At 37.3% G+C, this 14,105-nt stretch overlaps 1 protein-coding gene across 2 annotated transcripts in view; it reads left to right on the top strand.

The window, feature by feature from the left end:
• The window catches only part of ARL6 (ADP ribosylation factor like GTPase 6), a 17,444-nt gene extending 6,363 nt beyond the window's left edge, over positions 1-11,081 (top strand). The window contains exons 4-8 of one of the 2 annotated variants that reach the window (XM_019470825.1): positions 2,045-2,139; positions 5,946-6,075; positions 7,678-7,733; positions 7,847-7,859; positions 10,365-11,081. In XM_019470825.1, the coding sequence (XP_019326370.1) occupies positions 2,045-2,139; positions 5,946-6,075; positions 7,678-7,733; positions 7,847-7,859; positions 10,365-10,401 (331 nt within the window). In that variant the 3' untranslated portion in view covers positions 10,402-11,081. The remainder of the gene's footprint in view (positions 1-2,044; positions 2,140-5,945; positions 6,076-7,677; positions 7,734-7,846; positions 7,860-10,364) is intronic. The other variant, XM_009274570.1, reaches the window with a different exon arrangement.
• The last annotated feature ends 3,024 nt before the right edge of the window (positions 11,082-14,105 follow it).

Raw genomic sequence — 14,105 nt, 5'->3', positions numbered from 1 at the left:
CTTCCTACCCTCGAGCAGATCAAGACTCCCGCCCAACTTGGTGTCGTCTGCAAACTTACTGAGGGTGCACTCAATCCCCTCATCCAGATCATCAATAAAGATATTAAACAAGACCGGCCCCAGTACTGAGCCCTGGGGAACACCGCTCGTGACTGGCCGCCAGCTGGATGTAACTCCATTCACCACAACTCTCTGGGCCCGGCCGTCCAGCCAGTTTTTGACCCAGCGCAGAGTACACCTGTCTAAGCCGTGAGCTGCCAGCTTCTCTAGGAGAATGCTGTGGGAGACAGTGTCAAAGGCCTTGCTGAAGTCCAGGTAGACCACATCCACAGCCTTTCCCTCATCCACTAGGCGGGTCACCTGGTCATAGAAGGAGATCAGGTTGGTCAAGCAGGACCTGCCTCTCATGAACCCATGCTGGCTGGGCCTGATCCCCTGGTTGTCCTGCAATCCCCTGGTTGTCCTGCAACAGTAAGGGACATCTAACAGTAAGGGAGTTTCTTAGGTAATGCTGACAATGTAATGTGCACTTGTATCCACCTCTTTTCCTGATCCAGTGCAGTAGTCGCATATTTAAGATTAACTTCTAAGGATAATATAAAAATAATAATGTGCTGTTTGGTTGATAAAGCTAAGCAAGATTTAATTTTGCAAGAATTGCAAAATGGCAATCAAATCAAATCTGATCAAGTGTCTACTGATCATCGAAGCAACTACTTGACAGTAGTTGATCAGAAGTACTTGAAGCTTGCCCTTTTCTTCTATTTGGCTTGAAACTATCTTCTAGGATGTCCTCAAAGTACGCTTGTCTTAAATATATGTAAACTCATGTTGTGTCCCTGTTACTTGTTTGTGAAGCTATCTTCTGGCAGTAAATACATGCTAGGACTCTGATTCCTCTAGAAAAGTACAGTATGCTCATAAAAAGTACTTAGGCATTTTCAGCTAATATGAGTACAGTACAGTATGCTCATAAAAAGTACTTAGGCATTTTCAGCTGGAAAAGCTTTATTTGCTCTCAAAGTTCTTCTGTACTCCAGAAGAGAATGGACCTGCTCATACACTTAGGCTGGTGCAAAAGCTTTATTTGCTCTCAAAGTTCTTCTGTACTCCAGAAGAGAATGGACCTGCTCATACAATCTTAGGCTGGTCAAGTTATTTCTGTTTTTCAGTAGGTCTAGGACTGTTTCTTATCAAAGTACGAAGGTAGATGTTGCTGGGGTGTGAAGAATGTATCCGTGATGGTCTCAGAGAAATGTTAAATGAAGGAGAAGTGAATATTACATTAAAATGTAAATTAAAAATACTTTTTGTGGGTGTTTAACTGTTCTTCTGAATTGGTCAGATTTTATTTTGCTTTCAAGTATGTTTCAATAAATGGAACATCAAGTCATAAAATATCGGTAATATCCTGAAATGATGAGTTGAATAGTTGTATATATGTTGTGACTGTGGTCATATTGCCAGCAAAATGTCTTAATGATTTGAAATAGTTGAAAGTTTTTACCTGTTATTCAAAACAAAAGAAATGTCCTGTTTATGCAGACTTTTGTAAAAGTTAAATTAATCTGCATATGCCTAGTTGTTAAACAGCTGTGGAGACACAGTTTTTTCTAAAAAGGTAATTGACCTTTCTCTAAATAAACTTGGTTTAGTGTAGGAAATAAATAATTTCTACAAAAACCTGTCTTGAGATTTTGTCTGTCTGACCACACTGTCAGAATAGCAGTTGGTTACATTTTCAGAGTTTATTTTTCAGCCTCAGTAGTGAAATCAAGCTTTTCTGAAGGGTCTGTATAGACTGAACCTTGTATGAGTCATACATCTAACAACCTCATGTCTCAAAGAAATTATGCAGGTTACCAAAAGATTGAATTTCAGGAATAAGACTGGATTCAAATGTTAATGGTAAATAAAACCAACAAAAATTAGAGGGAAAAAATCAGGTTTGTTTGCTTTTTTTGGTGTTTCTTCTGAAGCCTTTTCTTAATCACAGTTTAAGAGAACCTATAATTTGCTTCTTTGCTCTTTTTATGTTATGCAGAGAAGGCCAAGCCATTATTTTTGTCATTGATAGCAGTGACAAATTAAGAATGGTTGTGGCCAAAGAGGAACTTGACACCCTTCTGAATCATCCAGGTGAGGAGGCTTTTTTTCCCCTTCTGTCTCCGTATTTGTTATGTTGTCTTAAGAAAAGCCCTTATCTGACACATTCTTCATTCTGAGTACTTTGCAAATATTTTAGCCATTCATGAATACTAGAACAATAATAGTCTTCAATAAGTTTGGGGGTGTTTTTTTATACCTATTCACATTTACAAACTGATCATACTTCAGTTTGCTATACTGAGTTGGATTGGTCTCTTATTAATCAATACAGATCAAAAGTTGCATTGTTTTGAGGAAGAATAGACTTTGACCCTTTGGAAGCTGGAAAGCCTGTATGTGAGGACAAACACATACAAAAAAATATCTCCCTGTCTGGATTTTTTTCCATGAAGACAGCTAAATCCTTTAATGTAACTTCTAATTAGATCTTTTTCATCTTCATTATCTTTTTTTTTTTTTAAATTATTATGCTTTAGCCAGAAATAAGGAGGGATAATTATACCAGTCAGTTTCAATTGCCTATAAAAGGATACATAGGATGGAAGAGGATATGAGAGGATTCATGATCGGGAGGTTGGTTTTAGGGGGGTTGTTTGTTTGTTTCTGTTTTTTTTTAATGAGGCTACACTTTTTCAGTTAAGTTCCGAGATTGGTCAATTCTTCATTTCTTTGCCCTTCCGTATAGCCAACATTACTGGAATGTTTTTGTAAGCAATATGCAGTTTTGACTTTCAGCACTTTAGGTAGTTGCTCTGACTAACCAGATTATAAAACTACATGCAGGAAATCTAAAAGCGAAATAATCCTGTAATTTTTTATTTATTTACTAAGCATTAACTTACGGGGTTACCATGCTGAAAGTAAGAAAGGAGATGCTGACTTGCATTTCTAACCAAGAAAAGCAGTATGTGATAGGGGCAATTATGTTACTATGATTTTATTTTCCATGAAGACTGCGTACAATACATTAGTTCATCAACAAAGATGCTGTAGCTGAGTACGTGTGAGCTGACTGGGCCCTCTTAATTTCATGTTCAAGGGTATGGGCCACTTCAAATGCAGACACTGAAAAGACAGTCTTGCAACAATGAAAGGGGAGGGCGAGGTGAACCAAAGGCTGCAGGTGGATTACATAGAGGCCAAGGAACTTTGTACCAAAGCAGATATTAACCACAGTGGTAAAAGGCGATTCTGTTGTTAAAATGGAAACCACATAGGACCAAGGGTGAAGGTAAAGACTGCTGTAATAAATTACTGGTTTATTAGAAGGCAAAAGAGTGAAAATGTTAAGACTGAGGAGATGCAAGCTTAGGTGCGGCTTTTCATTTAGGCATTAATAGGTTATTAATGCTGATCTAGCAGGTCAGCGCTGTTCAGTTGTTGATGTGTTTGTGTCTTCTAGTTCTGAAAGACCATGGCTATGGCCACCTAGTACATTCCCTAGAACCAGGAAAGGGCAGTTTTGTATTTTGGCCTTGGAGCAGCTCGGCTCAAATGCAGCAACAGTGTTCCTGTTTTATCGTTTCGGATTTTGATAGGTCACATCTAAGAGAACCAAAGAGAATAAAAAGTTCTTCTAGTAGTAATGTTTGATAAAAGTAGCTATTAACTGAATCAATATATGACTGTTTTACCATACCAATATTTTTATTTGTATTACTGTTCTGCTTTTCTTCCTTTCTCCCCATCTATGCTTTTGCCTCTGTGAATCTCCTGGAGTGGTTTAAATTTACATGTTTACTTAAGGTCTAAATAGGTGCAGGGTAACAACCTTGACTCAATTCCTGTCTCTGAAAATCTTAGCAATCCTTCAGTAAAACAGTCCCCTCTTTTTGCCAGACTTTGCCTGAGGCTGTCAGGTGAAAGGGAATGTGTACTGTGAAGCATTAACAGGATTAGAAGTTGTACTAGCTTGGACTGTTTTGTGAATCAGAACTATAAATTATTTTTATTTACATAAGTGGACCATGCGCTCTACAAATAACGGCTTGTTTAATGATCACCATCATATTAATTTTTTAATCAAACTTCATTCTTCAGCATTTTGCAAGATGGCAGTCTATAGATTACTTGTTTTAGATATTGACTCTTGGATCACTTGACCTCCAGCACATGCTTCTAAAATAAACTGAAATTCCTGTAAATCTGAAATTCTTTGTATAAAATTATACATCACACATATCTGGTGTCTGGGATTTTTTTTTAATGTGTTAACTACTTGCAACTAGAAAATGTTAGCTTTCCATTAATAACTGTAAAAAGTGTGGGGGGGAAATACTGCATAATAGGAAACAATGTCCTAAGGTAGGAAATAATGTAAATTTCTGTGACCACCACTTTATTTAGCAAACATCTTTAAGTGTACATTTATGAGTCTATGTGGGTGGGTTGTGCCCCCTTTTTTCAGTGGTTTTTTTAAAGCAATTAAAATCCTTGATTAACTTGGCTATTTGCATATGTGATGTCAACTAATTTCTGTGATTTTAATTTATCCATAACCTGCAACCTGTGGATACCAGGGTTCATTTAATTATACTATAGAGTAATGTAGAAGTTTCAATCAGGACACACAAAAGCTGTTCAACTATGGAATCAAAAGAGAGATTTAATGATACTCTATGCTTGTGTTCTGAGGCCTTTGATTTGTGTTGGAGGATATCAGAGGAAAAAATAGCTCCAGATAGGGTGCATATTTGTGAAAATTGTCAGTGTTTTGGTCAGCACTCATGATCTCTGAGTATGGGTAGATAGCGTTACCTCCACTGATTTTGTGGAAAGGTTCAGTAGGGGGGTTGAAAATAACATAATTAGGAAGGTTCAAACCACTTCAGCATTGACAGTTTGTTGGGTTTTTTGGTTTTCTGTCTCCTTTTGCCCCCCCTGCCCCCAGCAGGGGCAGCTGGCTTATGTTTGAAGTTTTTAAATAAATCCTTAGCTTGTTTCCTATGTGAAATAACCTTTTCTTTTTACTATTTGAAAAAGAGCCTGGATAGCAATTTTCATCGGGGGGGGGGTGTTAAGTTCTTTTCCCATCAAGAATTGGTTGATAGACTCAAATCTAGATTTTTTTCTAATCCTGTAATTCATCCTTTGTTTAAATAATGTGAAAAATTCTTACGGTTAGTCTTGGTGCTGGTAATTTTTTGGCAGTTTTACATCTGACAGGTTGAAGAGAGTATACTTAGTTTCCTTCTAATGACTCTCTAGCCTTGTGGTAATCAGCGAGGCTTATGCTTTTGAATGTGTAAGTATGCCAGAAATTGCCAGTGTACTTGGTTTGGACGGTAGCTCTCACTGCTAGCTGAGGAGAGCTTCTGGAAAAGAAGTCGTCTTCAAGTGAAGGTAGGATAAGGGATGTCCACACGTGCATTTTTTTCCTATTTTATGAAGTCATGGATGCTCTCCAGGATGCTAAATTCAGACTACCCTTATGCAACTATTGTTGTGAGGTTATGAATGAACACAAATCATTTTTCTGTTCGTTTTACACATCCAGTCCTCACTAAGCAGAGATGTGTAGTATTTGTAGGCAGTTGTTTGATCTCCTGTTCCTCAGCTTCACCAGCAATTTATACCTACAGCTTTAAATGTATGTATAAGGTAGGGGGAGAGGGGGTGGAAGATCCCAAAGCCTGCCAGAAAGTTTGTGAGCATTCTTGAAGCGTGCATCGGAGGCCATGTGACCCAACAGTGTGCGTCTTGGTAGGATACAACCTTCAGAGAATTGCAGTTACAGGTGAGCAAAATATCTTCCTGTATTGTTTGTAGCTTATTACGTGTAGAGATTAGTAAGTGTTGCATAATGTCATGATAGTTCTATTTCTGCTCATGCCTAGATATTAAGCACCGTCGACTGCCTATTCTCTTTTTTGCAAACAAGATGGACCTCAGGGATGCGATATCATCTGTGAAAGTATCTCAGTTACTATCATTAGAAAACATCAAAGACAAGCCCTGGCATATCTGGTAAATTTCCCTTTTTCTGCCCTCTTATTGGTATTACTTTGTACATTCACATTTTAGCTCTGTCATGCCACTCAGTATTGTATGACATTAAATTAAATCAACCAGATAAAATGCTGTGCTGCCACATGTGGAAACAGCAGTGATATTACAATACTTGCTATGAAACTTGTTTTAAACACACAATGCATTCACGTAGACTGTATCTTGAAAATTTTCACAATAGAACTGTTACCCAAATAATGAAATGGAGGACTTCTAGTGAAATCAGAAAGCAGTGTTCTTATCAGAAGAATAGCTGCTATTATTTTTTTGCTGGGAAATTGAGTAGAATTGTTATCAGAGTGCTGCTGCTAGTTTGTCTTGCAGGTTTCAGAATATCAGCAATAAAACCTTTAGAGTTGTTTTTTTCCACTCTGCAGATGCTTTAGTAAACTACTGTTGAAAGGCCATTTAGTAAACTGTTCTCATGTGAATTCAGAGGGTCACCGTACTTTTTGTACGTGTAATGTTTGAGGGGATTTTTAGTTGTAGGAGCTAGTGTCTTTTCTTTCTGAAGGATGTGAGCTTTCATATAAATAGAAGGATTTTGTGCCAGTGTTCACAAGGAAAAAAACCTCTCTTTTTATCAAAAGTGTTTTATAGAAGTTAGATTTTTGTCTTACTAAAGTCCTCGGATACTATAAATAAAAGTGAAATTAGCAGCTAAATGCTGCTGAAAACTACAATTTTCATTTTAGGCCCTTTAAGATTAAACTTGATTACCTGGGCGTTGTTTTGGGGTCACTGCTTTTGTCTCCAAAATGACGCTGATTAATTCCCAAGGTCTTGGAAGGTAACTTCATAGCTAACCACAGTAACAGTCCAGATTCACTGCTGTGCTGGTTTTTATAAGCTGAAGAATGAGGGACCTTTAAACAGTTATACCCCTGTGATTCAAAAGGTAGACACACTGTTCACAGTCCAGATTCACTGCTGTGCTGGTTTTTATAAGCTGAAGAATGAGGGACCTTTAAACAGTTATACCCCTGTGATTCAAAAGGTAGATTCACACTGTTCTCAGTGTAGCTTAATATATATTAACAGACACTCCTAGGGTTGCTGTTACAATGAAGTGTATACGCACTATACTTTCTTCCTCCAGTACTCCAGCATTCTCGTTGTGTATAGGAACTGCATGGGACAACGGTTGGACTCGATCTTAAAGGTCTTTTCCAACCTAAATGATTCTAGGATTCATCACTGTTCTTGTAGGTAGTAAATATCTTCTATAGCACAGTCTGAGGAGGGATTTATTTAAGTGGAGGTGTCGCATAAAAATGTGGCTGCCTTGTGTGGGAGCTTTTCCAGAACCCCTTATGTTCTAGGAACGATTCCTCTGCCTTGAAACTGGAATTAAAACAGATCACATCTTGAAATGGTATTTCCATATTGGGAAGGTACTCTAGAATATATCATTTGAGAAGCAGCCTTCTCCATGTGAAGAAAACTGAAGTAAACTGTACTTGATGCTACTTTGCAATTCTGTAAATTACAAGTATAGTGATGACTCCACTAAAACTGGTATTTTTACAATGTTTTCATAATTTGACTTGTTTCTTTCAGTGCCAGTGATGCTCTTAAAGGAGAAGGATTACAAGAAGGTGTGGATTGGCTCCAAGGTATATCATATGTAATTCTCTTGCTCTATTTTCATCCTGTTAAACTTTTTCATTTTGTAAGGTGTTTTCTTTATTATTTCCTTTGTTTTCTTTCTGTCCGCTTCTGCTGTCAGATCAAATTACACAGTGAGTACTGATGCTCTATCTCATATTTGCCTTTCATTTTCCTCCTTAATGTACACAAAATATTGTGTCAGTTTCTCTGACAAAAGTGTGTACTATGAAATATTAATGCATACTCTTGCAAACAGTGTAACGCTTTCTTGTAAACAATAATACCAGCTCCTGCACTTCAATTTATTATTGTGGTATTTCAGTTTGTTCTTTAACTTATTCTTACTGTCCTGTCCCACTTTTACATAACTTAATGTTATGTATCAGGAAATGGTGAATAAGCAGGCTAGAAAAATAAGCAAAGTACACAGACAAATACACTAGTTTTGATTATTCAACCTCAGTTCTTTAATCTAGAGCCAAAATAAGAACAACTTACGTTATAACGATCATAGCATAAATACATAGAAAATATCAGATCCAGCTTAGATGATACATCACGTACACGTTTTTAATTACAAACTTGGTATGGATGCTGTATATCCTTCTGTCGTATGTTGGTAAGGATCTGGTCTCTTTTGTCCTCCCGTGTACTGCTAAATGTATAGAATAGTGAATTGTGGTATTATTTTGGTAGACTCATTCTAATTTTAGCGCCCTAATTTACGTTGCTTACATTGTGAGTGTATTAGGTAGCGTAGTATAATCTGAATCTGCAAGACGGTTTCTCTGTACTGGCGTGTTCTGGGCTCTGGCAGCCGCTAGATGTCAGCGATGCTCCAGAGCCACAGCCACTAGGCTCATTTCCTTCAAAATGCAGCTAAATAATATCCAACATTGTCCCTGATTTAACGTATCTCCATTTATCTATGGATACAATACTGTCCTTTCTACTTAGAATCCTTACTGCTAATTAGAAAGAGATGGTTTATTTTACCGTGTTACAGCAGAATACAAAAACATTTGGTCATGTTTTCAGAGGAAGGGATACTAGCCAAAAATAGTCTTTACAAAAAGATTTACTGCCCTACAGAAGAACAGTGATGCATCCTCCACCATCTAAAAGAGTTCTGTGGTGGGGAACCAGCATCTTACTACTGAGTTTCCTTCACTGCTGTATCCTATTATCATAGAGGCAGATTCCAAATCACGTACTTTTTCCTAATTTCAGGCATAGTTCTGATTTTGTAATATTCTCCTGTGATTTTCAGGGTCTCTGCTTATCTTTGAGGAACCTTCTAAGTTTCAATCCAAATTTGAGTTGATGGTTTTGTACGTAGCTTCAAGCTACTTAAAAGGATCTCAAATGCTTGCCTAAATATTTTCTGACAAAATATTTAAGTTGTATATGTAGACTGTTAAGCACAGTAAGCAGGTGCTTCTGCTGTCACTCACCTACATAGCTCTTCATAGCAATTCACTTCTCATGGATTGTTAAACTTCTTAATCTTCTGAGTTGAAATTCTTCATGGATGGGCTTTATCTAAAAATTTCCGTTAACTCCCTGGCTCAGTGTCCCCAAAAGCTTAAGAGGGGTTGGGTTTAAACTGTACTGTTGCCTAAGCATGTGCAGTTTGGCAGTTATACTTTTAATGGATGAGGACTTGGATATTTCAAGAACAAATTTTTGCTACGATTCTCCTCTTCATTCCTAGAGCACTAGATGGAAATATTTGGAACAACTCTTAAGTTATAGTGGTCCCTAAACCACAGCCTGTGGATGCCATAAAATTCAGTGGAGGAAATGACACCTGGTTAATGAATGCACCGTTCTGCTTGTCAACAGCCATGCTTTCCTTAGTTACCTTTTGCAGACCCATTACAGGTAGTTCACAGATTTGGGGCAGCAGAGGAAGAAGGTTTTGCCTTTTTTTCCCTGGTGAAGGCTGAGTTTGCATATTTCTGTATTTTGTAATGGGGTTACTATTGCAACACCACATCATCAGTAGGGTAAAACTAACCTAACTCACAGCAGTCTAAGCCCAGCTCATGTTCCCTATTAGTGGGAGTAATTGTGCTGATTTCCACATTTTGTAATGGGGATGCAGTACATTTATGCTAACTAAGGAAATGTTTGAAGTGAATTGAGAGGTGGCAATCAGGCAGCAGTATGGAGAAGTGTGGTTACTGAGAGCAAAGAAGTTTTCATGTGAGTTACTCAAAAGCAAACGTTAAATCCTTTGCTGTTGTGGAGTTAGTTCATGTTCAGTTATGTGGAAGCTGAAATGTGTACAACAAATTGAAATATGTACTTCATAAAGTAAGCCTCCAGGACTTATTCACACTAAAGTTACCTTATAAGCCCAAAAAAGATAAAAATTGAATTGTGTGGCAGAGTCTTCCTGTTTAGTTAGCAACGTTTGGGAGAAACAACTTGGCTGTGGAGGAATTTCAGAAGTGGATGAGAGAGCAAGTTGAAAACAACTCTAACCGCATTGTCCCCCAGTCTTGTAACTGCACCAAAATATCTATCAGTGTAGTTCTGTAACCTGGACAATACTGGGTTATGTTTTCAACAAGCAAAATACAGCAAGAATTCATCTGGTGTTAAGACTAGCTGTTTCTTTTTATTAACAGATCAGATCCAAGCAATGAAGACATGAGAGAGAAATAAAAGATGTATGGCATTCTTTTACAAACTGTCAGTAGGTGTACAAGTTCCTTGGAAAGGAAGAATGATTTAAAGAAAATGAACAGTTCAGCTAAAATATACTGTGTTGACTTGTTTCCTTTTAGTAACTCTTCCAGGAAAACTGAATGTAGGCAACATAGCACCTCAGGTATGCACATTGATGAATTAAATCAAATCTTGTGACTGAAGAGCATATTTTAAAAAAAGATTTATGTTAACAATAAACATCTGCATTCATTTGAGTTCTAGGTGATAATTAGCCATCAGGAAATGCCCCTCTGTTTTTTGGGGGGACACCTTTTGACCAAATGGGAATATTTATTTTCTTGAGAAAGAATAATCCGCACTTCCTGAAATACAGCTGCATGAGATACCTACTGATTTTAGGTGCCCATTTTTAGGTATTTCTGCAATTTTTTTTATTGTAAAGTTTGATGTTGGGTTTTTAGTAACCATATACAATAGGCTTCTAGAGGAATATTTTGATTTTGAAAAGGATTCAAATATTCAGTGTATTTGTTATAGATGATTGCAGATGTTTTCAAGGAACTGTTTTTAATGAAATGTTATGAATTGTTTTTGTGATATGCCATGGTTATATTTGCATTCCCATCAATAAAACTTCAAATACACAACATGCCATAGTTTGGTTTTTTAACTTAAATATGTTCATTGATGGTCTTTACATCTTTAGAGATTTTTGGTTTTCTGTTAGTTTCATTTGGCATTTGTCCATTTTAAAATGGAAATAGCACTGTATACTGTAATAAAATGGTATTTCTTTTGCCAAGCTTTTTTTAATTGCATGTGTTTGTTACACTTTCTAAAACTAGACTGCTCTTCCAGATATTTACGGAGCATATGGTTGAAAGTTATATTTTGGAAACACAGTTAAGGGACAGTTCACTAGTTTACTAGATCATTAATATGAAATGTGTCTTATACTTCTGTTGTGTATAAAAACAGTTTTACTTTCAAGAATAATTTTTAATAAACTTTCTGACTTCAAAGATGTACCATAAGTAAAAAATTAAGCCAATGCTAATAACTTTATTTTTGTCATGCCACCTCTTCCCCTTTAATCCCTTCTCCCTTGTCCAAGAAACAAGCAGACTGGCACTGGGGATGCTGAAGACTGTATTTGACTGAGTGGGTAGCTGGCTCTTGTGGGAGATGTAATATGTAGGTCTTGCAAAAGCTTCCCCCCCCTTATTAACATATAAAACGCACAAATGTTCTGTAAGCATGCCTTCAAGGGCTCACTTAATAGAGGAATATTTGGAGCAAAGGGACCTGCCTGAAATGGTGTAACAGTTTCATGTACTTTCAGTTACTATTAAACGGTTAATTTTAACTCCCCTGCTTTGCTAGAGGGAACTAAGTCTTGCTGTAAAAAAATCTTTCTTACAGGATGCCATAATTCTGACAGTTCAGTTTGTCGTGGAAGTATTTCTTTCATGTCTCTTTCTGTGACACTTTTGGCCGTCTGTCAATTCTGAATCTAAATATCTATACAAAATCAAATACAAAGGAGGAAAAATATATAATTCAGAGATGTCTTTCTAACTCTGAATTGTGGAGCAGATAATTTTCAGGTTTACTTTGCATTGGATAATACGGTAAAAAAATAATACTTGTTGGAAACATCTTTTGCTGAGTATATAAGTATTTTGTAATTACTTTGGTTCACTTATATGGCTTATTTAAATGAAACATTTAATTTTAAGTTGGCATTAATTTTTTTTCTAACAGAAAATTTAAGTTCTTACAGAAAATGTATCTGCATTTCTGACTTTCTTGAATAATCTGGACCTTGATGGCTTTCTGATTATTTTTGTTTGTTTATGTTGGACTACACAAAGTACTATGTTTATCTTATGGATTGCCTTTACTATCATGGGAAGCTGTTTGAACCTTCTACTTTGTTCTTCCACCCACAAATCTGAGGAAAGTATCTTGTTGTCTTTTACTTTTTGCTTTCTGATGTGGTTAATAAGACCTTTTTGAAAACAGCAGTTAGTTATTTATGTCGATTATTGTTCCCCTTCTTGGTTTTTTTTGTTTTGTTTTTTTCTTCAGCAGCTCTTTCTTTCCCTCTCCTACCAGGACACTGGGCTGGATGGAGACCTGTTGGAAGGAGCGGGAATGCGGACAGTCCTGTTAGAAGAAACACTTGATCTGTGTGTGTGTCCCCCCCACCCACCCCTTACCGCTTCAGCCATTACTTGTCTCTCGCTTCTAGAACGTTTGTGATTGTTCTGTGAACATAAAACTACCGGGGGGATGCCTGCATGTTCGCTTCTCCTCCCCCCTGTGGTGTACAGGCATAGATCACAAACATACACAGTTGCTACAGCCTTGAGCTGGTCTAATAACTTTGAATTTGGTACAAGGATTATATTTTGCACAAAAGCCTCATGCATCTGTGCAAAAAAGCTTCTTTGTAGTTGTTTTCTGAGGGCCCAGTGGCTGGCAGTCTTCAATGCTGTTCTGCCATTACGTTTAGGATGTTAAAATAATTGAAGTAATGAGTTCTACCTGGATGCTCCAAGACGGTTTGCATGTACGAGTTCATTGCGCCTTAAGAACAAAGCAGACGAGTTCCTTTGGAGGTGTAAATGAGACTTGCAGAATATTCCCTTTTTTTTTCCGCCATGTTACTATAGGTGTATGCATTAAGTGGGAACTTGAAAGGCAATAGAGTGACTGAAAAAGAGAGAGTGTGGTCTTTACACACCACACAATGTTATGTGCTGTTGCTTCTGTGCACTAACTAAGCACACTGCCCTCCTACGTATTTTTGAATTTCCTTAAAATGTGCTTGGTAATGCTTAAGAGTATAGCATTTTCAGCTGAAACATGAGGCAGTCATTCTCACATACAAAGTGTTGCCTTCTACATCTCTTCTTTACCAAGTGGGGCCATCAGGTAAATGTGTGAATCCTAATTCTTTCTAGCCTTGCCTCTCTGGTACTCAGGACATGAGTCCATGGGAACTTCATGTGTTTAACCTGTAGCTACTTGCAGGTATGCTGAGAGTCTACGTGGCCTGAAGACTCCTGGGCAATTTTCTGTTAAGCAAGTACAGCTCTAAGTGTTAGGATGAAAATGTAATGGATCCTTCTTTTAATCTCAGCCCTCTATAATACGCTTGGGGTTTTTTATTTACTAATAAGAAAGATAAGCTGCTGTGAAAGGCTAGACGTAACAGCTCAGCTGTGCTGCTTAGTTGTCTACAGGAAGGCATTCTGATGTGGTAATATGTGGAATGGTAATGTTGCATTTCAGTGCTGCCTTAAAACAGCTGTGCAACCCTCTGTCTCAGAAAGCAGCTTATCTCTTAGAAGCTCAAACTAGGAAATAACATTTTGTGAGTAATAAGAAATAAAACTAACATTGATTCAAAATACTTGTCCTTAAAAGCAAACATTTCTTATGCCAAGAAATACAGTTTAATCTTAAAAGTTCTATTTGGGTTTTTTTTAAGTTTTACTTGTTTGGGAAATCACTCTCCTTACAATTAATTTTTGTCATCTGTTTCTTTAATTCTTTCCGGCCTGCCTTATTTCTGTTTCACAGAAATCCTTACAAATCTTGCTCCTAAACTTTCTGGTCTGCTCCTTTTAACTTTTGCTGAGTACTTTGCTAGTGAAACTTTGCAGCTCCCTTCCCTGTTGGGTTTTGGT

The sequence above is a fragment of the Aptenodytes forsteri genome, unplaced genomic scaffold (genome assembly GCF_000699145.1).
Source record: "Aptenodytes forsteri isolate BGI_AS27 unplaced genomic scaffold, ASM69914v1 Scaffold287, whole genome shotgun sequence".
Taxonomy (NCBI): Eukaryota; Metazoa; Chordata; class Aves; order Sphenisciformes; family Spheniscidae; genus Aptenodytes; species Aptenodytes forsteri.
This window is presented reverse-complemented; position numbering and strand designations above follow the sequence as displayed.